Genomic DNA, 23,131 nt, shown 5'->3' on the forward strand with positions numbered 1-23,131 from the left:
ATATTCCCACTTACAAAGACATTCAACAGTCAACGATAAGTTTAAAAGGTGTGAAAAGCAAGTTATGCATGTACACTCAATACAGCAACACACCGTAGCTTGAACTATACTGGTATGACAGTGTCATACAGTGCTATAAAACTTGAAGATAAGAACATGCAAATTCTTAATTTTTTCTGCTGCTGAATTAAAATGACAGTAGAGTGATTTTTTTCTGAAGTGTATGCCTATTCTTGCATGTTTGAAACTGCAGGATACTTTTTGTCCAGAAAAGCAGCCACTGAAAAGTGGTAGAGCTGCAATACCCCACGCTAGCATGCGCCCACATAATACTTCTGGCTTTGCTTTGAGTTTGACACTGTTAGTCAATGGCCTTGACTTATATTATTCCATTCTTGTAGAGACTCCTACAACAGAAAGCAGGACTTCAATGATTTTATTCTCACTTAGAGTTTTCGCTTTATTGTATCTTTCCTGCAATGGAGTAGAAGATTGTCCTATCTGAAACGTTTCCTAAGAAAATCTCTTGCATCTTTAATTAATGCTTTCTTTAATTCCATTTAAGTAAAGGAATATGTATTTGATAAGAATTACAGGACTGTGGGACAAGGAACTGTTGTTCCCTCCTATGTAGTAGCAACAGATTGTGCAGCGCACACAGCGCACATGCAACATCTACCCTTCTGCCCAATTCAGACAAGAGTTTACAGCAGAAGGATTCCAGAGCTTCCAGAGAGTTGCCCAGAGTAGTTTTTGCCACACTTTTCACATTCTACCTTAATCCACAGCATGACCCTTAGATTCCTCTCCTGTCCAGGGGCAAAGTTGAATTACATATATGGAGATACCATATCTCCAGGATATGTTTAATTACCGTTTTCCTATTATGGCAGCAGTGTGGTATAAGCACAGCAAGCCTACATGGTGATGGTAAATGTGACATAAACTTGTTCAATATTCTATTGCAAAGGCAGTAATTGTAAAAGCAAGTTCAGCATTTTCCTAACTTTTTCGTAATGCTTTACTTTGTAACCTTGTTCGCATTCTTCTAAAGTAATTTTTTTGTATAGACTTTATAATGCAATACACTATAAGCTAAGAACTTTCAAAAACCAGAACAACCTAAAAGCTTTGAAGACAGGAGAAAACGTCCCTTCCTGAAATTTTTTATCGAGTAGTCTGATCTGGTTTCCGTTTAAGTTAATGATGGTTTTGTCAACCATAGTATGGTCCGAATACAATTAAAATCCCTTATGTTATGTTATATAGCATGTTACAGTTGTTAGGCTAAAATTGCATTTAATAAGTGATGTGCTCAATGACTAAGACATGGTAACCATCAACTGTGCAATTTAATTCTGCCTCCTCATAGTGTATGTTATGGTACTTTTTTTTTTTTTTTTTTAATATACAGGACTTTCTGTTTCATTTAGAATGAACGTAGCTAAAGAAATTTAACTCAGCCAATGAAAATATCACATATGCTCTAAGTTCTTTGGTTACCAGAGCACCTAGTATTTCTGAATGCATTTATTCTCACCCTATGCCAGGGAAGTAGGCATATCCTCTTCCCATCGCATAGGAGAGGAACTGACACACAGAAAGGCTAAGTGATCTGCCTAAAATCATACATGTTATCTGTGGACAGCTAGGGAACTGAACCTACATCTTCCAAGACATAGGCTGATACCATAACTGCAGGGCAATATTCTTTCTTGGTTTGTCCTGTTTTGTGTAACTGCTCAGTGGCACTATATAATAAAATTCATTACTCCTAGTCAGGAGAAGAAGCAAGTGTAAAACCATCATCTTTTTGTCCCCAGTGGCCAGTACTTACAGGCAAAAGGATATTCCAAGCTGCAGAGTGAATACTATTCTCTGTGTGTCCCACCTAGAATCTGAGTGGTATACAGCATGCAGAAGAAAGATGCTGATATGGGGCATACACAAATTTTGTAGAATACTGCAGAATTTTGACATGTTGACAAAACTAAATATACAACACAAACCAAAGACAAGAAGTGGGGTTTTTCAATAGCTTATAATTTATGCAGTTTAACTTGATTTTCGTAGAGCCAAGAAAAAGGATGCCAGATTTATCCTTCTGCCAACTTTCAAAGACCCACTGCTAGCCATGGAGGCACAGAACACTTAATAAAAGATCATAAGTTTTTTTTTTATTGGAAAGTATTCAGTAATCTTTATATGGAAACTGCTGCAACTGCTTTTCCTATAATTTTATGTTGCAGACACATACACAGATGATTTTTTTTAAGCCCTAGATGACTGACTCGCAACAAACTTGAAGTGCTGTGCTTCCCTCCAATCCATTACATATATGTGAATTTCAGGTTAGCTGACTGATCGGAGAAAGTAAACTGCAATACTGAAGCAACTGTACATCCTTGTGTATCAATACTTGCTTGCTCACAAGAATGCAACAATCAAAGCTGGAAAAAAGGATTAAAGCTAGGATAAGGCCTAGCTTGAGGATTATCAACATTGCAATTCTCTTCCAAATAATAGATTTGAGGTTTTAGAAGTCCAGTGAGGTACTTTCTTGTTCCAGGTCTCTGTCACAACATCTGGGATAAAGGCTGTCTGTCACACAGTCAAAGACAAAACAAAATTATTTCCAGAAATGCTTCAACACAAAGATCAGACAACAAAGGAAGTGGCTTCTGAGGCCAAAGGTGCTTGTAGCTGAGCTGATCTCTCCTGTTCTCTAGCTTCTGTCTTGGTAATTCTCTGTAGAACTGAAGTATCAGACCAGCCAGAGGTGTTTTTTGCAGAAGGAACTAGATTCGCCTGATTAATCCAAGCAGACACAATCTGCATCTTATATTGCCAACAACACTGCATAATAAGATAGACCTCCCTATTAATAGGTATATACTACTGAAAATACATGTTGGAAGGGGTTTTATGCCTGGTTTTACCCTGACAGAAGACTGTTTGGTTCAGGCCAAGCTGTGGGAATACCTGACATATCCAAGTGGAAAAGTGAAAGGAGGAAAAAAGCTGAGCCAATGTAATGCTTCATTCGTTGAGAACAGAGTGGTGTTCCATAAGCTGAATATTATGTTTTAGTCTCCAAGCTCTCAACACCATCTGTCCATATAATAAAAAAATATTTAGATAGGTCTTCTTTTGGTTAGAAATACAAAAGAAATAGCAGGCTAAAAAAGAAGAGACTTCCTGTTTATATTCAAGAGATGATTAGAGCCAGACCAATGTCAAACTTAAGGAAATTCTTGTCTTAATTTTAGAATTGCAACTTTGATTCCATACATATAAAGGTATCTAAAAATATTCTGGTATTTGGCTGTCAAACTGGGGACCATTTCCAAAATCACAAGAGGACAGTTCTGAGCTGTAGGTTTATAATTATCACTCTTAAGTTAAGATGAAGAGGAACCACTGACAATGTAACATAAAGCTTTTCATGCTTAGGTTTCTTACTGGAATCCAGATCAGTTGAGTAAAGATTAAAAATTACTGTCACGTGATGGTGTTGGATAACTTATATTGGCCAATTAGGGACACACCATTTCAGTCGCATTGGAAAGATGTGCATATCATCGAATCGGCACAGGAACAGATACCAGAGTTTGCATATCTGCAAAAAAAGGCAATAATTGAATGGGCATAGGTGGAAAACAGCTTCAGACTCTCCCAGGCTGTGTGTCCAGATCAGAACTGAGATAGCACAAGTTAGCCTTTGATAGTGTAAGGTCTTCACTTTCAAAGTTGACAATATAGCATATTTCAATTAACTTGCCAAAAAAACCCCAAACCACCACAGTTTGGTTTAGGATTTTTTTTTTTTTTTTAAACTAAGGGCCATACCAGTGTATCTGAGTGACATAATAGTTCAAAAGATCATGCAGTGAGTTAGACTACCATGCTACATTTGGATCAGTTACTGAAGATTCTGTACCTTGTTAAGATAATGCTGGGGACTTTTGTAATACAAAATGAAGGTTAAAAGAGATGTAGTCACAGATAATGCTATTTTTTTAAAATCCTGTCACAATAATACTACAAAAGACTTCACACCAAGCCAAATAAAAAAGTTCCGGAACTTTGAAATATTATTATTCATAAACCTTTGGCAAATTAATTGTTTTTCTCTCTTGGAGAAAAACAACATTATTTTTGGTGGAGTAAATTTATGTGACAGGACTCAATAAAAAGGAAACTGTCATAACAAATATCATGGATCAGGACCACAGGACAGGAGGAATAAAACATAGCTTTTGTAAAATGGGCTCTTAAAAAGCTAGCACTAAACAACAAAAACTACTTTATTCTCTGCTCAAAACTCTTGAGAAATAAGCAAAGTTCATTGTCACGATGAAGGGACAGAAACACCCATATTAGCCAGCTAAGTTTCTAACATTTTTTCCCAATTTGTCAGTTTTGGAATTCCCTAATAAAATGACAAGAAGAAGAAAGAAAGACCCCTTAGATTTTACTTTATAAGAAGGTTCTATTTGTAAATAGTTTTCAAAGTACTAATCAGTAAGTAATAGAATTTGCAAGATTTTACAGGCCTGAGGACTGTGTGTTGAAGATGAGGTTAAATGTATCAGTAGCAGTCATGGATGGCTATAAGCTGCATCTGTTGGGTTGTTCAATCTTACGTCAATTCATTAATCTCCTATCAATTTTTTGATAATTTATTAACCTTTTTAGGAATTAAAATTTTAGGAATTAAAATTCGATTTTTCTTCACTTGAGAACATACACTCTAGTTCATATGCTACTGGTGATGCACAGCCAGTAAAAGTTTCACACACCCTTCTGTCTCTCTGGCACCCCAGACACATCACTAAAGCCCTGTACACTCAACATGCAGTTTCATGTGCATTCCAGATCAAGCAGTCTGGATACAGCAAGTGGAGTCTCTTGTCGGAAAATCTTGACTCTCTGGGACCTAATGGCTAACTCAGATACTTTTTTCCTGTTTCTTTGATGTCACATTTGGCACAAATCAGATTTAAGGATTGGGCTGAAAAAATATTAAATTCTTCATGAAGTAAAGAAAAAAAAGAAAAACCTAATGAAATAACCCCCAAGATGCAGCAGCATAGAGACTCTTTTTCCTTATTCCAGATGTTAAATCACATTAAAAGGTAGCATGAAACTAAATTCAGTTGTTCCCTACTGTTAATTTTTCATTATTAAAAAATGCATATGTTAATGAAGCTACAGAACTGTTGATGCTGTCGCAAATGGAAGGGAGTTCTAATTATGAGATAACTACACATCTGAAAATTTTTTGTCACCTGAAAAATTTAAGGGTATCTGTTTTACACTGTTCTCTTTAAACAGAAAAGCAAAGAATAAAACATTCATCAACAACTAAATAGACAAGTGACCAAACAGAAGATTTGACAAATCCACTGAAAGATTTTACATATTCTATTTTAAGCTCACTGACTGCTTACATGAATACAACCATTTTCATCAAGAATGCCCATTAACTGACAAATTGAAAATAACACTTTCCAAGTTATATCTATAGGGAAATGTTATTAATCGTCATCTTTTCCTTTTAGTGAATGGAAATGCACATTAATTTCCTTCTACTTTTGCTGCCTGTTTCAAATTGTGTTCACTGTACAGTACCATAATTTGTCTTCCAGTACAAAGACTGTAAGTAAATGTGTTTGTAAAAACTGTTCATAATGATCTATCCTTAGCATTATTTACACTCGTTATTTTAAAATATAAAGAAAGTAATACCTAACATTTCTAAAGTGTCATTCATCTGTAAATTTCATGACATTTTACATATATTAATCAATTAAGCCCTACTATACCTATCTCAATTAGGCAATAATATCCCAGTTTTACAGCTAGTTACACTGAGGCTAGCTTGAAAGGTTAGCTATCTTGCTAATATTACTCTTTGGGATAAAACCCAAGAATCTCAATCTCTACATGTAATAAAAAATTAAAAGCCTCTTTCCTCTTCTAGAATGGAAAAATATGATAAAAATAAAATGCAAAATCAATGGCCAAAAGTTTGGGGCATTAAAGGCCTTTTCCCTTTTCTTGTTAAACTATTGCTTTACAAGCCTCTTCAACAGGGGTGAATATATATGATCAAGAGAGTCCTACAAGAAGTTCCACAAGCTACAGTGCCATAGATTAAAAAAAAACTAGTGGCACAGAAGTATACTCCATACTGGCCATGTCTCTCCCCACCTCCCAAGCCAGATTAAGTATCTGGAATTGAAGAGAACTGAACCAACCTTTTACTACTTGAAGAGGTTCTTTCAGATGGCTACCTTGGGACAGGTCCAGGCCACTTTATGCTTCTTTAAACAGTAAAAAAAAAAAAAAAAAGAAGAAGAAGAAATCCTATTAACATAACTGTATAGTTTCATATCAGGTTAATTCTACCAAACTTACCAGTTTAATGCCATTAGATAGTCATTTTATTTTAATTTTCTATTCTATTTCTAATATGCAAACTACAGAAAATTCATCCTGTTTCTGAGGCAGTGTAGGATGTTGCTGACTACAAAATGGTACAAAATGATAAACCAATGTGCTTCCAGGTGCACAGCTTAATGTAATCTGTATTAACAACCACAACATGGATATTTTTTTCTATATTCTTTCATTATTAACATCTTGAATTCAGAGTTGACGGTTTATTTTAGAAGTGCGCTTTTATTATTACCTTAAGTTATAATCCTTTATTGCTTATAGTCTGCTAACTTGATACAGAAGCCACTACAGGTTTCTTTTTATTCAGATGTTCTATGAGTGTATACCAAAAGTATACCACATTGCTGTACTGTGCTTGTTTTCATACTACTGTTCCTCACAGAAGGATCAGTGGTAAATAATGGTCTCTTGGCATTCACTCTCTTTTTGTCTTCACATGAAATGAGGCAGGGATCATGGGGAGGTGGTATCATCAGATATTGATGTCCTATCATCATCAAGACTGTCATCATGTCTACACACTAAACAGACAGAATTACAACTGCATAGGCAACCTACCTCTGTTTCAGCTCTTACTCTTTTTTCGGTGCTTGACTTAACGGGCTTAATATTTTTTAAATTTAGAGTTATTGCATGGAACAATTTAAAATAGTCCCGTTCCCAAGGCACTGCTGATGTAGATGATTGTCATCAAGGTTCTGAGTCAGATATACAGAGTACCTCTACAGTGGCCCTGTATCCCCTGAGTTTTCCCCCTGAGGGAGAAAACTCTAGATCTAAGTCCTATTCACACAGCCTGGCTGACCTCCAAACTGTTCAACAGAAGCACCTTCCTACAGGCCACAATAACACAGTGCATCAGCTGGAGCAAACCACAGATCCACAACTGTTCCTCACCATCTCTAGCCACAAGCCATTCTCACAGTCTGTGTGTATCATAATCACTTAATAAGTGCTTCACGCCTAACATGACTTCACCAATATGCTCTGTAAAAGGAAACTGCACCCAATGTATCACTTCATTAATTTGTGACAGCTCCCAGTGTTTCAGAAACCCACTACAGGACCCTTAGAGGATGACCATCACCTTGTGGTGTCTGGCAACCCCAGTTCTTTCCAAGGGAAAAATCAGTTTGGCACAGAGGAAGTCCATAACATCAGTTTTCCACCCCTGCATAGTCTGTACCACCTAGATGTTCCTAAGGTCATGAACACTTTCATAAAGCAAGGAGTCCCTAAATGTGGAGAAGATATTGGTGAGATTCAGAACCCAATGCAGTGCTCCCACAAGGCTCTTATAATTGCATGAATGAGAAGAGACACCAACTTATGGTCTTGCTGTCTTACATTGATAACTATAGAAATGGTGGACACCATGGCTGGCTATATCAAGAAGCTTTGTATTGGGACAGAACAGCACTCTCTTTTCCCCAGTGAATAAAAGGAATCAAGGAATTCCAACACTACCATATCTAAAAAACCAGGAATTAGGCTATATTATGTCCAGAAATTAAACACCAGGAAGAAGCAATCAGTGATCTTTCCACCCCACTGAAAGGACCATCCATGCTCCTGGAGGGAGCTGCAGGAATGTGCTTGGGCATATGTTTTCCAAGATACGGTGGCAGGATCAGAACAGAAATAGTCTCATGCCCTAGTGAGTGAGTAATACGACAGGTACACAAGGCTGAGGGAAAAGCATGAGGTCCCCCTCATGCCAGAGAGGGGGAAGTATTCTGTGTAATTGATGCCATGCAAGCTTAATAAACTTCTTGACACCTGTGGTTGTTATGTCCAGATACATGTAAGAGGGATAGGAATTATCTTCCCAGCCTACGTGGCACCACTCTGAAGACGGTGCTGTGGAATTTGACACAGGCGAGGAAGGTGCTAGTGGGAATACAAATGTGCACAGCCACATACAGATGTTAGTCAGAGTGAATTTGGGTTGCAAGCTGCATGTGCACTAGTGATGACACATTTGTACAATAGTGCCTGCTGAGACTATATGCCTTCCTTTTGACTGCTAGCAAGCTAAGCTGTGTCACTAGTATTGAGTAGAGGCATACCCTCTAGTCAATACTATGCTAACAATGAGCAAAGCCTGTAAAAATGTTGATTAAAGAGGTCATTTTTTTCTCATCAATGTGGGTGATATGGAAAGAAGGGATTCTGGAAACCACTTCTGGCTTTTGAATATGAAGTTTTTGTGATGGCCACCTCCTCCTTGGCTGTCCACTACCATACAGCATATATTCCCTAAGAACTGCCCCATTCTCCTCTTCAAAGTTCAGCTAAGTACAATAAAATCAGAGCTCTCACCCAAGCTGTTTGCTTGTCCTGTCCTGGAATTTCTGTCCCACTGCTACTCTGGTGATGTGAGAGAGATGGAAAATGGCACCTCCTCCTCTTCTCTCTCAAGGACTGTGCAGGCTCAGCTGCTATACTCACCTGGCCTAGCATGGAGATCAGGCCCTAAACAGAAGAGTTAAGGAGTTCAAATGGCCCTGTAGTGGCCTTCAGGCCAAAAATCTCGTGCAGCTCAGCATAACGTAGGTACTTATGCAGAGCTACCCAAATGGTCTACTGGCATCCTGACCTTTTAAGTATGCAGCTTTCAGGGTTTCTCCTTTGAGTTGCTTGGTTCTGTGGTCAGAACCAATAGGGCTGAGCTGCCAAACCACCTCTTCTTTTGCACTACTGAGAAACTTCCTCAGCATAAGCCTAGGCTACCTTCAAGCAGATGATCATAAAAGCCTTGATCTCCTCAGGTCTCATTTCTTACCTGTGTGCCCTTACAATATTATAGTTTTGTTTCTTCACTGGTTCAAAGGAAGTCAGAAGCCTATATAATTAAAGGTTGCTCTGCAGCAAGACAGATTGATGTTATCAGGTATGACACACAAAATGTGTGGTGCATGTTTGATAGCACGAAGGGAACATACGAATCTCCAAGGCCTTCTGGATATAATTGAAATACATCATGGGGGTAGAGGAAATGAACGCCAGCATGGGTCTACACTGTCCATATGGAGCAGCTACTGAAGTGAACTGTCTTCTCAAACAATGACAGACTTACTCTCAGCAAGAAGGAAATTATTTGTTCTAGGTAGAAGCCTGAAAGATGACCTGGGGCAACAAAGCCTCAGAGGCCTCAAAGCAACTTAAATTGACAAGAGTAGATACACCCTTTGATAGGCTTGACACACCTCAGAGTCACAGCAGAAGGTGAAGAAAAGTTTGTTACTAGCCCACTTCCTGGCATTTCACCCTCCACCACAAGCAGTCACACCTGAAGCAGCACCCAGGATTACCTGTGGCCCACAATGTGCCTGTGCTGTTTCCTCCTTCACTTGACATATCTGCTCTCTCTGCAAATCTCTGCCGTTTAAGGATTCCCCATTGTAATAGGAAACCCAGTTATCATTAAGGTTCCCCTCCAACTCTTTGGCACCTCTCAAATCACACAAAGAGGTGAGGGGAGGTCTCTTTCACTTTGTAACTGAGAGAAATCATGATCTGCTTTACTGTTCGACTTGAAGCAAGCAAAAGAGTTAAACTGTTTTACAAATGTTTCTATAATGCAAGACATTTTCAGTGTTTCAGGTGGAATAAAAGCACTCATTAGTTCATCAATTTGCATAAGTAAAGTAGTTTAAATAATGTTAAAAAGTTATTATGACCAAAATGTTATTATTAGAAACCAACACCCTGAAAACACTACTGAAAAATGTTTTTGCCTACTTTTATAAATTACCCAAATGTCATTCCTCATCCATTACTGACAATAATACCTGAGTGATATGCATTATGCATTAAATATTTTTATAATCATTCAGAACTATTTGTGTTAAACAGTGATAGCAGATATTCACTTTATATTTAAAAATGTTAAAGTTGATAGTATACAGTATGTATCAAAATATCATAGATTAGATTATGGCAGATTTCTTCAGGCAATTTTATTTTTTATGGAGTGGATGGGTGGAAGGCTGAGCATTTTTAATCCAAAACACTCTGCTCAAGATTTGACCTAAACTGATAAAAAGCAGAGAAGTTTATATCTGAACCTGTCACTTAAAGGTGAACTAAAAATCTTTAGCAGTAACAGCAAAGAATCAAAATCAGCAACATAGTATATGAACAGAGGTACAAATTTAAAATAACTTTATATTTAGAAAACAAAACATGGAGTCTGTAGCCACTATATTATTTGTAACAAGTCAAACAAAGTCTGTATCAAAGGTGCTACCACACAGTAGCTGTTAGGTAATCTGCACGACAATTTAGTGGGCACCTCTATTCCAGAAATCCAGTTACACAATTGGTATTCCTGCAGAATCAATGGAGAGGATATGAATGAACCGTTCTCTAATCATGCTGGCAAGACAGAGGAGGACATTCCGCACTTCGCTGTCTAGTGTCATCCATTTGACGTCTTTATAACTGTTAATTTTTTTTTTTTTTTTTTTTTTTAACTTCAGGAGCCTGTTTCAGTTCTTAATCCTGTAACGGTGAAATTTACCCAGTCTTACAGCGCCTGAGAAAGCCCCCCAGTGCAGCAGATCCGTATTAATATTCTAGTGCCCACATTGAGGGCAAGTAACAGGATGAATTTGTGGATGCTGCAGAATGTTTTTTTTTTTCTTGAGACACCTCATAAAATTCCACAACAAAGCATACCTGGGCCTTCTGAGAACATATAAGGGCACTACTGATAAACATTTGATCTATCCAAAGACAAACAGCCAAGGTTGTTTAAGAGACTCCAAGCCATCTCTAGACAAACACTACTCCAAGAGGTAACACACTATTTTTTTCACTGTATATAATATAAACACAAATATACACTGCTCTGGGTTGGCTTCTTGGCATCCCACGATTATTCACTGTTCACAGTAAAAATGTTATTGCTTTCATTACTCCAGAATAAATATAAAAATGGAACTGTAATACTGCCACTGGAAAGAATCATATTTCCTTCCAGCTTTGTTCTCCTTGGTTACACCAGCTTGCTCACCCAGAACCAGCCTGAGCTAATCCTGTCCTTCACTAATGCAAGTAATAGGGAATTTCACCCCATCCACATCACAGAAATTACAAATGTAGGTCCAAAATCAAAGTCAACTTGTTTCCACACCCAAGACTGACTCCCATGGCAACTTTTTCTCCTTGTCCTTGCTGCATGAATGATTTTAAGGGGCATATTAAAAGAAGCAGGCAGTTCTGGCCAAGAACAGCTTTCACCTCCACTGTAAAGAGCCTGTTAAAGATCTGTGGTTGTTTATATGGATATTGTACACAGAAATTATACTCTTAAAAAAAGCTTACTTACTCTATGTAGTTTTCACGGTGAATAAGGAAAAATGGTAGCAGATTCTTATTTTTTATCCTCTGGTTTATTAATATAATTTATTATTGATAATAGTTGATACAAAAGGTTATCAGTAGGCACAGGGAAACTGAAGCACCTACAAGGAATTTTAAATTGGGTTGTAAGGTTTACTGTTTTCCTTAGGTGGTATAATTTGGGTCCAACTGTTCTTCTTTCTTATAACATACTTAGATATTAAAAACCTGTAATACATATGAAGGCATCCTACTTAAATTTGTTTTTCCCATTGAGATGATGATAAAAATGTGGGAACAAAACAATGGATGATTACTGAACCAAAACACCTGCTTACCACAGTCCAATTCCGTTCATGTAGAAGTAAATGAGAAAATTCTGCCTTTTAGTTCAAGGAGAGAAGAAGCAAGCCCTAACTGAAGTAGCCACAACACTATTATATTATCTCTGTCTTGGAGCTATTCAACTGAAGAATACTCTTTACAGTGTTAACAAATTATGTTTCAAATATGGTGTTTTGCTAATTGATTTTATCCTTGTATATTAATAGCATTCAAACAAGTCTACCAAAGCCATATAATAATACCATTTGCACCTCTGTCTTACTAGCATGGAGATTATTCATGATTTCAAGGTCATAGATAAAAAACACCATATCGTATAAACCTAAGGTAAACAGCAAGAACATCAATTTCAAATATTATAGAAAAGTGTGACTACTATTTCAAAGTACTATATACATGTATATATGTCACCATTACATGCATATGTTGTATTACAGCATTTCATGATTTCGAAAATCAGTGGAGGAATGAGAAATCTTCAAGCATATTTGCTTCTGGTCACTGAGTAATGCAAAACATGAAACTTGCAGCAGCACTGGCATACAAAATAACACTATTTAATTCTGACAAGAGAGCACGGCACCCTAAACAGGAATGAGATGATCCTCTTGATTTGACTATGCTATTATGAGCAAGAGAGAGTGCATGATGCTGCAGCATTTCTACAGTGATTGTGAGACCAAGTTCTTGTCTTTGTTATGCCACTGTAACGCATTAAAGCATTTATAATTTTATCCTCATTAAAACTTTTTGTAATTGATAACTAAATATCCGGACCGCATTTTACAGATACAGAGCCACACAATAAAGTTGCACATTGCTAACAGTAAACCTGTCATTAGACCTGAAAAGTTGCTCTCTCTGTTCAGTCTCTGTTCTTCTATGGCCACTATTTAAAAAGTTTACTTGGAAAGACCACTTATTTACTGTAAGGACTCATGACCTTGACCAAGCAAGCTCCTGTTGCCTTTAATCTCTGCTTTTGACACTAAAGGTAGTTTATTCATCAGAGTGGGGAGTACCTGCACGAAGCTGGTCAGGAAAAAAAAAAATCACGCTCATATGGTTCAGCCTACTTTGGTATCCATTGAGCATATGAACTTACTATAAACGCAGAAAGAAACAGAAGAAAGAAATATATTTCTTATGAGAAAGAAATGACATAAAGGGTAACTCTCTGCTAAATTAAGGAAAAATAAAAATTACAATTAGATGAAGTAGGATTCATGCTGAGTTCTTTCCTGTTCTTAGTCTGCTTCAAAGCCTTTAACTTTTGGGGAAACAGGCACCTTCACAAGAGGGCTCGGTTTTGTTCCCTTCAAAAAATGTATATTCTCATAGAGAGAATTCTCATAGAGAAACTTTAACACCCTGAATTTACTTTTTCGGTATTTGCCTATTTCCATACAACTCATATTCCATTCCCTGAACCTTGTCAGAGAACACAGCAAATACACACAATCCAGACAGGCAAGTATACTGAATTTTGAAGAAAAAGTTTTCAGTGTAAGATATTTCAAATCTTGCAAGTACTGACCAAGAAGAAAAGGTGCTACAGACACTTGTTTGCTTTTGACTTTTTTACACAGGAAACCGTGAGCAGAGCTTGGATCACCATTTCATTAGTAACCCTCTTACTTTTGACACCTTGTAGGACTCCATGCTTTTGATGTGCTTTCTTTTTTCTCTTGGATCTCCAGTGACTCACTTATTTTGTCTCAATAGAGTGCAGGGCAGAAGTGGCTATGTGCACATTTTGAAGCTAAACTTGCATTTCCTAATATTTTCCATGTTTTCTCCCTCCCTTTGCTTTTCTCTACCTCCAGGTAACCCACATAGCACAGTAGTGAGCACAGAGGTGATATTCCAGTTGAAATGATGGAATGCTGAAAATTAAATTTACACACAACTGTTCAGAGTCTGGGTCACAGCTGGGTCACTTCTCTGAGTGGGAGGCAATTCAGCAAGGAGCACAGGATAATGATTTCTCTACGCTGAGGCCCCTCTCATAAAATACAGCACAAAGCTCTACCTTGATATCTGAATCTAATCTGATTCAATGTGTATAACTATTGGAACTGGTAGTGTGGTGCTAAGCGGTTACGTTACATGCTGTTACATGCTGCACTACATCTCTTTTTCCTTTGAACCAACTAGCACTCATGAATAAGCTCTACAGCATCTAAACTCTTATGCAGAGACAGAGGTTTAGATAAGAGCTGGTGGAGGCTTTTTACAGAATACAGTGTACTGTTCAGAATTAGGGGGGGGAAAGCTCTGATTTTTTCTTGTTTCTTGATCAAAGAGAGGAACATGGACTTTTTTTTACTGCTTTTTGTAGTGCCAGGCTATGTTTGTCTGCACTGCTCCTGGCTGATCACCTATGGCCAAGTCTGTTCATTCCTAACTGCATTTGTCCAGAGTGCTCATTTCCTTTTAGGTACAGCTATCACATATCCCTTCATAACCTTGAGATGAGCTTTCTGTAATGGCTTCCAAGCTGCCTCTGTCTTGAGATATTAGGAAGCTTTAAATGGCTGCAAAACAAACACCTCTGCCCACACACTAGTAACTGGGCCCTCATAGAAGGTACAGGCTCACCTAAGTGATTCAAGCTGGTGGGATGGGCTTTGCAGAACACCTGTGAGGCTTTGAAACACCATCACCTTGAAAGGAAACACAACCTTTGCTATTTCTTTCTGCAGTGCCAACTCTTGGTCTCTCACATATTGTATCCCCAGTGATCTGGGGCTCTACCTGTGAGATTTCTCACTGCCGCATGACAATTCTGCATTCAGCCAGAGGCTGACAATCAGGGCACAGAGAGAGCAGCTGTCAGGGCCATTTTGCATGAAGCACAAGCAGCTCCTACCCAGCAAAGCCCTAATGTGTTGATTTACAGAGTCTCCTTAGCTGACATGGGAAAATGAGTCTGGTCATGGTTGATTTAACATTTTATGGGCAAAGAGTCAGCCTGCTAGGGTAAGTTTGGACTACTGCAAACATTTTAAGCATTTACACAGGAGTCCACAGGATGAAAATATTCAGGATACTAAGTCATTTTGATGCACACATCACTTGAGTTCTGCTGAAAATATGATAAGGTTGAATTAAATAAATACAAAGGTGTACATTACAGGCCAGACAGCCAGAGATAACAGCTCCCAGTCCACGGGCACACACAGCCAATGCAAGAAGAGTCTGGTTAGAGTGCGGGGTATGCAGGGGTGCCCAGCGACTGGGGCTTACCGTGTACCCCAGCAGACACAGGGTCCTGGCCAGCAAGCCTCACCTGCCGGGGTTCGGCCCCGCAGCGAGCATCGACCTGCCCCGGTGCTCTCCGGTGTTACTTACTACGACTCGGACACCGCTTCCCTTCCCTCTCGGCTACCGCGGCTCTTGCCAGCACTACCGCAGCCCCGCGGCTGCCAGCAGCGCGGAGCCGGGAACGGGGGCGGGCGCAGCCGGCGGGCGGAGCCGCCCCGCCCCGCCCCGGCGGAAGTGTCGGCGGCCGCCGCTGCCCGCGGCGGCTGGGGCTGCCCGCCGCGGGGTGGCTCCCGGTGGCGGCACCGCGCTGCGCGCTCCCCGGCCGCTGCCCGCCCCGCGGGGTCCCGCTAGCGCGGCCTCCGGCGAGCAGCGCTGTCGCAGCTTCCCCGCCGAGCGGGCGGGGCGCTTCTGCCCGTAATTAACTAAAACAAACGCGCAGCGGAGCGGCCGCCTCACTCTCGCCCTTGCCGGGTCAGTGTGACTGAACCGGCCTCGCGGTGTAAGCTGGCAGGTAACGGCGCGGCGCGGCCGGCAGGGAGGGCAGCTCCGCCGGCCGACGCCGCCGGCACCGCGACCGCCGGCTGAGCGAGCTGCTGGCGGCGCCGGGGCAGCGGGGCGGGCGGCGGCGCCCGCAGCAAGGGGCGGCGGGCTCGTCTGCCCGCGGCCGGCCGACGTGGCCTCCCCGGCGCGGAGCCGCGAGCGAGGAACTCGTGTCCGGCGGCCGCAAAGGCGGCAGCGAGAAAGAGGCAGGACACCGCGCCGCTGCGCGCTTAAGCGAGCCGGCGCGGCGCGCAGCGGCGCGGCGCGGGGGAAGCGCAGTTGCGGGGCGCGGGGCGCGGGCCCCGTGCGGCGCCAGGCCCGGCCCCCGGTCCCGGGAAACCGAGTCGCTCTCCGAGACAGCCCCTTCTCCGACCCGGGGAAGTGCGCTCCCTCCAAGCCAGGCGCTGCCCGACGACAAATAAATTCTGAAAAATAATACCTGTCAAATTTACCTTCAGCTAGTTCATTAACCACCACCACCCCCCGCCAAAAAGTGTGTGTGCGTGTGTGCGCGCGCCAGGAGGAAGATGAGTGTTTCTTTCATTAACCTAATGATAATTGCAGAAAGACTCCCTTTTTGTCAGTTTCACCTAATCAAAACCGAATATCTGTATGTGGCACTGACAGAATCAGTAAAACTTCACCTTCGACTTTATTGATCTGAACAGACAGGCAGAGTTTTCTATGGTGTTCAATTTAGGGAATTAAAAAAAATCACTCCGCTAACAGCATTTGGTACATTTCTAACCCATATGTCACCTCAATGCTTTAAATAATTATATTTGCATGCAGGGAGTGATTCATAAATATGTCAGGATTGTGAAATATAGGCAGGCATTTCAAACTTTCTATTTAAAAAACATGAATTATGGCCACGAAAAATGTGTTCCCATTTAAGGGTGATACGAAGTATTTGGTGTCTAGTACGGAGGCCCATCCATCATATAGACAATAAAGAGAGTTTTTGCCTGACGTTGGAAATTTATGGTTGCCCTTCTCTGCCCTAATAACTCAAGCATTGTGTCAGCCTGTGACAGCCTTTGCAGAAAAACAGCAACCCTGTTATCAATCAAAAAGCCCTTTTACATTTTTAGCAAAACTCTGATCATCCAGACACCCTTTTAATGTATATATTACATCATTATAGATCATTCTGCACTTTTACTGCAACTCAACAAAATGATCCATCACTTCAGGACAGTCCTGATGAACGCTGATGTAAATTATTTGCACGTCACTAGTACAGTACAAAATGAAAAATGTACTTTAGGTGGAATTAATTTTAGGGTGTAAAAAGCTAAAGCTCAAAGCAATTGGGACTAGAGAAGACCTAAATGCATCATTAGGAGTGACTAAAAACAACCTAACACTTATTAAGATTATTTTAACCTTTTTTTTTTGGATCGTAGACCTTGCCCGTATCAAGATGAGAGCTAAAATGTATCGCATGCTTCTTCCCCCCCCCCCGCAACGTAGCTATCTTGTAATTACTTCAAGGATTATTGTTCACGTCGTATGTGATTTTAGGTAAGGTTAATTATTGGGGTACCAATGCCCTTCCCAGCGATAGGCTTTAAACTTTCCACCTACATCTAAGAAGACGGTATTTCTAACGCTGCTTAAGACACATGCGGTTGATCTGCACAGTTTCCATAACAAAGTTGTCAATAAACACTCTGCATTTTGGATCCAAGTGAAAAAGCTAAAGATCGCCTCCATTTGTGTGCCATAGTTCATTTCCGAAGAATTACTGTAACCAAATATGTGTTTAGTTAGTATAATTCTCTCACTTAGCCTCCAGGCTTTTGCAGGAGATAAATACAAAGATGCCTTTATGATTTCTGAGATCAATAATCAGACCAAGGTGTTACAGAAGCTAATATCTCTTTTTTTCACTCAAAATATAGGCAGCAAATAATAGTTCAAGTACGTAAACACGAATTAGGAAATGTGTTCGCTTGTTTTAGGCTTGATAGTTTTAATTGTAGTACATTTAGTAACATGGAATGGAATGAAAATCTCTATTCACTTAACAGGAAACACACCCAGCCTTTCCCGTGTCATCAAACTCGTCTGGCTTCTCTCGCTTGAAAGCTACCTTAAGGCTTATTTAAAATAAAAAGTGTTTGCATTGAAAAAAAAGTGTTGAACATAAAAGAGGATAGTTTGGAAAACAGCTGTTGGTAAAAGGGTTTCAACATAGGAGTAAAAATCCTTACACTCATACATGAAACTCACAGCATCCAAAGAAGAATCTATCAAAAGGCTTAAAAGAGAAAGCGTTTATTAGGTCTATTAACCTCTTCCTTATCTCTCAGTGTAACAAAGGAAAGACGACTAGAAAAACTCATTCGAAAACATTTTAAAGAAGGTGTATTTCTGAAAGCAGTAAGCAAACAAACAAAAAAGTAATTTCCTGGTAGTTGAGTCAAAATATCACTGAGAAATAAAACTCACGTTCATTTAAACATGACTGCTATTTTGAGGATGGCTCTAAAATTATCACTGCTTATACGACAATTAACTCGATCTCATGCTGCGTAAAATATATATTGCTTATATATATATTAGGAAAGTAATTATAATCTTAAGAGTAAATATTTTCAAGTACTATGCAAACAGAGAGAGGTTTGGAAATCTTAGTTTCTGTTGGCAAGCATTCAAACTATTTGCTTTAATAACATTCTGAAAGAAATACCCCCAGCTCTGCAAGATACCTGTGCAGATGGATCAGCTATTATCTGCGCACATGCAATCTCGTATTTTAAAAAAAAAAAGTCTCTTCTCCAAACGTACAAATTCATGATCCGGTATTTTTTTTTTAATCCAAATTATTATAATTTTTTGCTAAAAAAAAGTGCTGGACATGCATCGTTTACAAATATCTACTGCAATGAAAATCTTTATAAAAGCCTTGGGGTAGATAAATAAAGGCAAGCACTACCGAAGCAAAATAAAATCGACACACAGGACAGACAGACAGGTAGCTGAAACGTGTTATGCCTAGAAATATAGCACAGACACAACTCAGCAACTTTGTTTCTGCTAATTAAAAGCTTAACTCTGTTTTAAAAAGATAGAAAAGAAAGGGGGGAGGAAAAATCCAAAGGGCCTGTAGGGTTGTTGCTGTTCAATTTAAAAGACTAAACGCCCTTTACCAACATGATCTACAAAATCTGACACTTAAATGGCAAGAGAGCAAGCTCTCAGAGCAGGCACACTGGTGCCGAGGTTTCTGCAGTTCCCTCTCCCGAGGGAAAAATAGTCAGTCCGGGTTTTGGGGGTGATCCTGACCAGGGTTTGCAGCTCGCCAGCCTGACCTGTCAAGCGGATTATTTTAGAGGGAGATTAATAGGGGAGGCGGGCTGCAATAATAATCGTTTTGTTTGATGTGACAACTTTGATAGGCGTTGATTTACTTACAAACTGATAGGCTTTTAATTGAGCGCCTCCATCCAGCTTGAGATGAAAGGAAAACCGCATTGAAAAGCTGCCCGAGTGCCCTCGAGCCTCAATACTGATTAGCCATCTCGACAGTGAATAGTTCAAGGCATTTTCAAACTTTTTTTCCTCTCTCTCTCGCTCTCCTCTCCTCCTCAAATATCTGCCAGCCCACTCCTTTTTAAGAGAAAATAAATCATTTCCATTGTGTGCAAATAAAATCGACTTGACATGCTTGCCAATAGCTGGTAGGTAAAGGAAAGTGTGGACTGGCACTTGTTAATTAATTCCTCCTTTGCTCTCCTTTTTTTTCTTTAAGTTACAATTTTCCTTTGTTAGAGGAGGAAGACGGGTTCCAACTCTTAGTATTTTTAAAAGGAGAATAAAAACAATAGCCACCAAAACTTCAACAAGACTATACAAGTAAATGCCAAACAGCAAACCGGCTGCACGGACTCATTAAAGAAGGATTCCTCGCAAAGGTATCGAGCAGGACGGAATCCATCTTCTTCAGCTCAAGAGAAGAAAAAAAGTCAACAGCAGCCAAAACAAAAACTATGCATCGCTTTCAATTTGCAGTCCCATCGCCTGTCCGATGATACGCGTGTCCACCCTAACTCCAGAACCCTCGCTGGGAATCGTTTTCTGCGTGTGTTAAGCGCAGTGAAGAAGCTATCATGGCTAAGAAATGCTTTTTCTTTGGGGGGGGGGGGGAGGGGATGTCTTGGGGCCGATTTTTTTTTTTCTTTACACGCGTCTACATAAAAAGTTTACAGTACTGAGTGCAATTTAAATCTCATTTCAAAAGCTTAGGGGAAAAAAAAAAGCTGTCCTCTGAAGTTACTAATTAAGCTACCCTCTCATGCTTCGTCTTCAGCCGAAAGGCCCCCGATCCGTGCTGTGTCCCCTCTTTTTCACCCCGCTTTTCCTGTCGATGCGCTGCCTGTTTTACACATGCACCGGGTGTCGCCTTTGCTTCCCTGGCTTACAAGTAAAACAGTCGCTTCCCAAAACTACCCTTACCTCCACAAGAAAAGAGAGACGGAACGGAAAATGGGGAGGGGGGAGCCTTCCCACAGCTGACTCTACCTTAAGACAATTAATCTTTAGTCTTTCACCCTGGGAGGCAGGATAAATACAACGAGAAAACAGATAGGAGTCTCCCCGGTCCTGTAAGGAAAACAGCTGTTCCAAGCACTTTAATGCAAATGAACACAAATGAAGGTTTCAGCTTTTTTTTTCTCTTCCAGAGTTTTACTGCACTCCATTTATCAATTGGACTTGACAACAAAAGAAAGAACTGGGGGAAAACCTGGGGCAGATTCAAGTCACTTCCACTCTATATAAAGGAAGGGGGTGGGAGTTCCTTAAGGGCAAGTTGTGGGTCTTGTCAGTCCTACTGCAATATCATTTTTTATGCAAGATTTCCTTCTCTATCCCCCCAACCATTTCATTTGCACGGTCTCATAAAATGACCGCGGTGATTGCAAAATTGAAGTACGTTTATGACTTTCCACTAAGAAGTTGATGCAGTAAGCCTTATTTTTAGGGAAAATACAGAAATTAAGAAGTTTGTTAAAATTAACTTTATCCTTATAGAAACTGGGGGAGTTCTGCATATTTACCCTCCTCTATACACCCTATAAAAAAAAAAGCGAAGTAGCTTTAGTAAAAGACAGTAGATACACTTATGTGACTGCTGGATTTAAAAGGAACCGGTTTACAGGGGAAGAGAACTAGGAAGAACTGCCGTATGTCTACCTACAAATAAGAAAAGATCATTAAAAGCTATGTGAAACATCTGTTTAGGGACTGGGGGAGATCGGCATTTCAAGGGGCAGGGAAAAAGAAAAAAGAAAAAAAAAGGAAAAAAGAAGAGGACTTGGTTCAGCAGATATAAACACGAGAAAGTGAAAGTCCTTCCTCTCGCCCACCCCTTCCAGGATCAGCGCCTGTTCTGGTTGGAGTCCAGGTCAGGAATTGGACGCGACCCCTAAAGCACTTGCCTTGTTCTTCACTTGTCAAACGTGTTTTATCTCTAAGTGACCTTTTTGTTAATGTTGTAGATTGTGTGGGCCACCATGTCAGATCCGGAAACAAAAGTAAAAGATTGATTAACACATTTTGCCTGTGAAAAAATGTTATGGGATGAGGAGGTGGGGGAAAGTGGGATGGAAAGTACAAAGAGAAAATAAAAAGGCAATCCAGGGAGCAAGAGGAGGGCTGGGGAGTCCACTTGAGGCTCTGCCAACATTGCAGTGCACTGCCCCTCAATCCCTGTCCGCCGGCACGACACAAACGGGGCAAGGTCTTTAGAAAGAGGACCAGGCACGCTGGAAACGCTTCGGAAGCGCACAAACACGAACCAGTACGCATATAACGCCAACGTGGATAGTGGACAGAAATCCATAAGGTGCCCAGCACAGCTTCGCTGAAATGAAACAAACATATCAATGGCGAACCGATACGCTCGCTACCGTGACAAGCCCGGTAACTGCGAACAAAATCCCGGCGGCTCTAAGCACCGTCCCAACCGTGCCGCCGCCCGCGGCCGGGGGCAGCGGCACGGCCGGGCTCCCTCGCCCCGCCGCCGGGCCGGCCCGGCCCCGCGGGCGCACGGCCGAAAGGCTCTTCCCAGCGGCGGGCTGCCTGAACTCCGGCCGGCCCTCCCGACCCTACCGCCAGCGCCGGCAGCCAGGTCGCCTTTTAATAGCCGAAGACGAGAAGCGGGAAAAAAGAGCCCTGAAGCAAGCGAGCCCCGGCCCGATGGGCCCGCGCCGCGCTGCCGCCAGCGGACGCGGCTCCGCCGAGGAGTGCCGGGGCGCCCGGCTCGCAGCAGCAACTCTCCCTTTGCTGGCACACAAATTGAGTTTACTCGAAGAACGATTTATTCCTTAAACTGAACAGCTCTTTTTTCAAAGGAGCCCATCTCTCTCTCTCTCTCTGTGTCTGTCTGTCTCTCTCTGTTTTCCTTCCTCCCTCTCCCTCTCTCCCCCTTCAAGTCACACCAGGCTTGTAATCAGCAACAAAAGCTGACATAAATCAAGGGCGGATTGACAGGGGCTGACAAATAACTGATTGATTGCGGTTGGGGCGCATTGACAACTGACGGAGGGGAGGAGAGACCCGAGCAGCGCGGCGGCGGCGGGCGGTGCGTGACACGGCCCGCATGTGACGCCCGCCTCCCCCAATCCCCGCCGCGCTCCCCGCGCCGCCGCAGGCTCGCACCCGGCGCGGGCGGCGACGTGCAGGGCGGCGCTCTGCAGTTTCACGTCCACATCGGCCTCCGTTTTGTGAGGCGGGAGGCGCGGAAAGCTCCCCGCGCCCTTCCTCGGGGCCTGCCGGGGACGCGGCGGAGCACCGCGGCGGACAGCACCGTCCCGGCGGGCTCGCCCCGAGGGGGCGGCTCGGGCCTGTTTACACGGTGCGTCGCGAGCGGAAGGCGGCGGACTGCGCCCGGGGCGGTGTGACTGCGCCGGCCGCGGCTGGGCCGCGCGGAGGGGTCGGCGGAGCCCCGCGGCGGCCCCCCCGGCGGGCACCGCGCCCCGCAGCCGCCCCGCCGCCGCCGAGGGAGCCGCGCTAGCTGCGGAGGGAGAAAACCTTCCCAGCGCGTGATGTGAAACACAGAATTAACGCCCAGCCCGTCCTAGGAGCGAAAACAAGGAAGGAGGGGAGGGGAGAGGGAAGGCGGACGAGAAAGGGAAGGGGAAAAAAAAAAGCGAGA

General features: G+C 41.8%; 1 protein-coding gene across 1 annotated transcript in view; it reads right to left on the reverse strand.

The window, feature by feature from the left end:
* The window catches only part of LRMDA (leucine rich melanocyte differentiation associated), a 714,902-nt gene extending 699,283 nt beyond the window's left edge, over nt 1–15,619 (reverse strand). The window contains exons 1-3 of the mRNA XM_064513828.1: nt 15,452–15,619; nt 6,264–6,329; nt 3,549–3,619 (exon numbers count right to left, since the gene is read on the reverse strand). Of these exons, the coding sequence (XP_064369898.1) occupies nt 3,549–3,551 (3 nt within the window). The 5' untranslated portion in view covers nt 3,552–3,619; nt 6,264–6,329; nt 15,452–15,619. The remainder of the gene's footprint in view (nt 1–3,548; nt 3,620–6,263; nt 6,330–15,451) is intronic.
* Between the last annotated feature and the right edge of the window lie 7,512 nt (nt 15,620–23,131).

This window comes from Dromaius novaehollandiae, chromosome 6 (assembly GCF_036370855.1).
Source record: "Dromaius novaehollandiae isolate bDroNov1 chromosome 6, bDroNov1.hap1, whole genome shotgun sequence".
NCBI lineage: Eukaryota > Metazoa > Chordata > Aves > Casuariiformes > Dromaiidae > Dromaius > Dromaius novaehollandiae.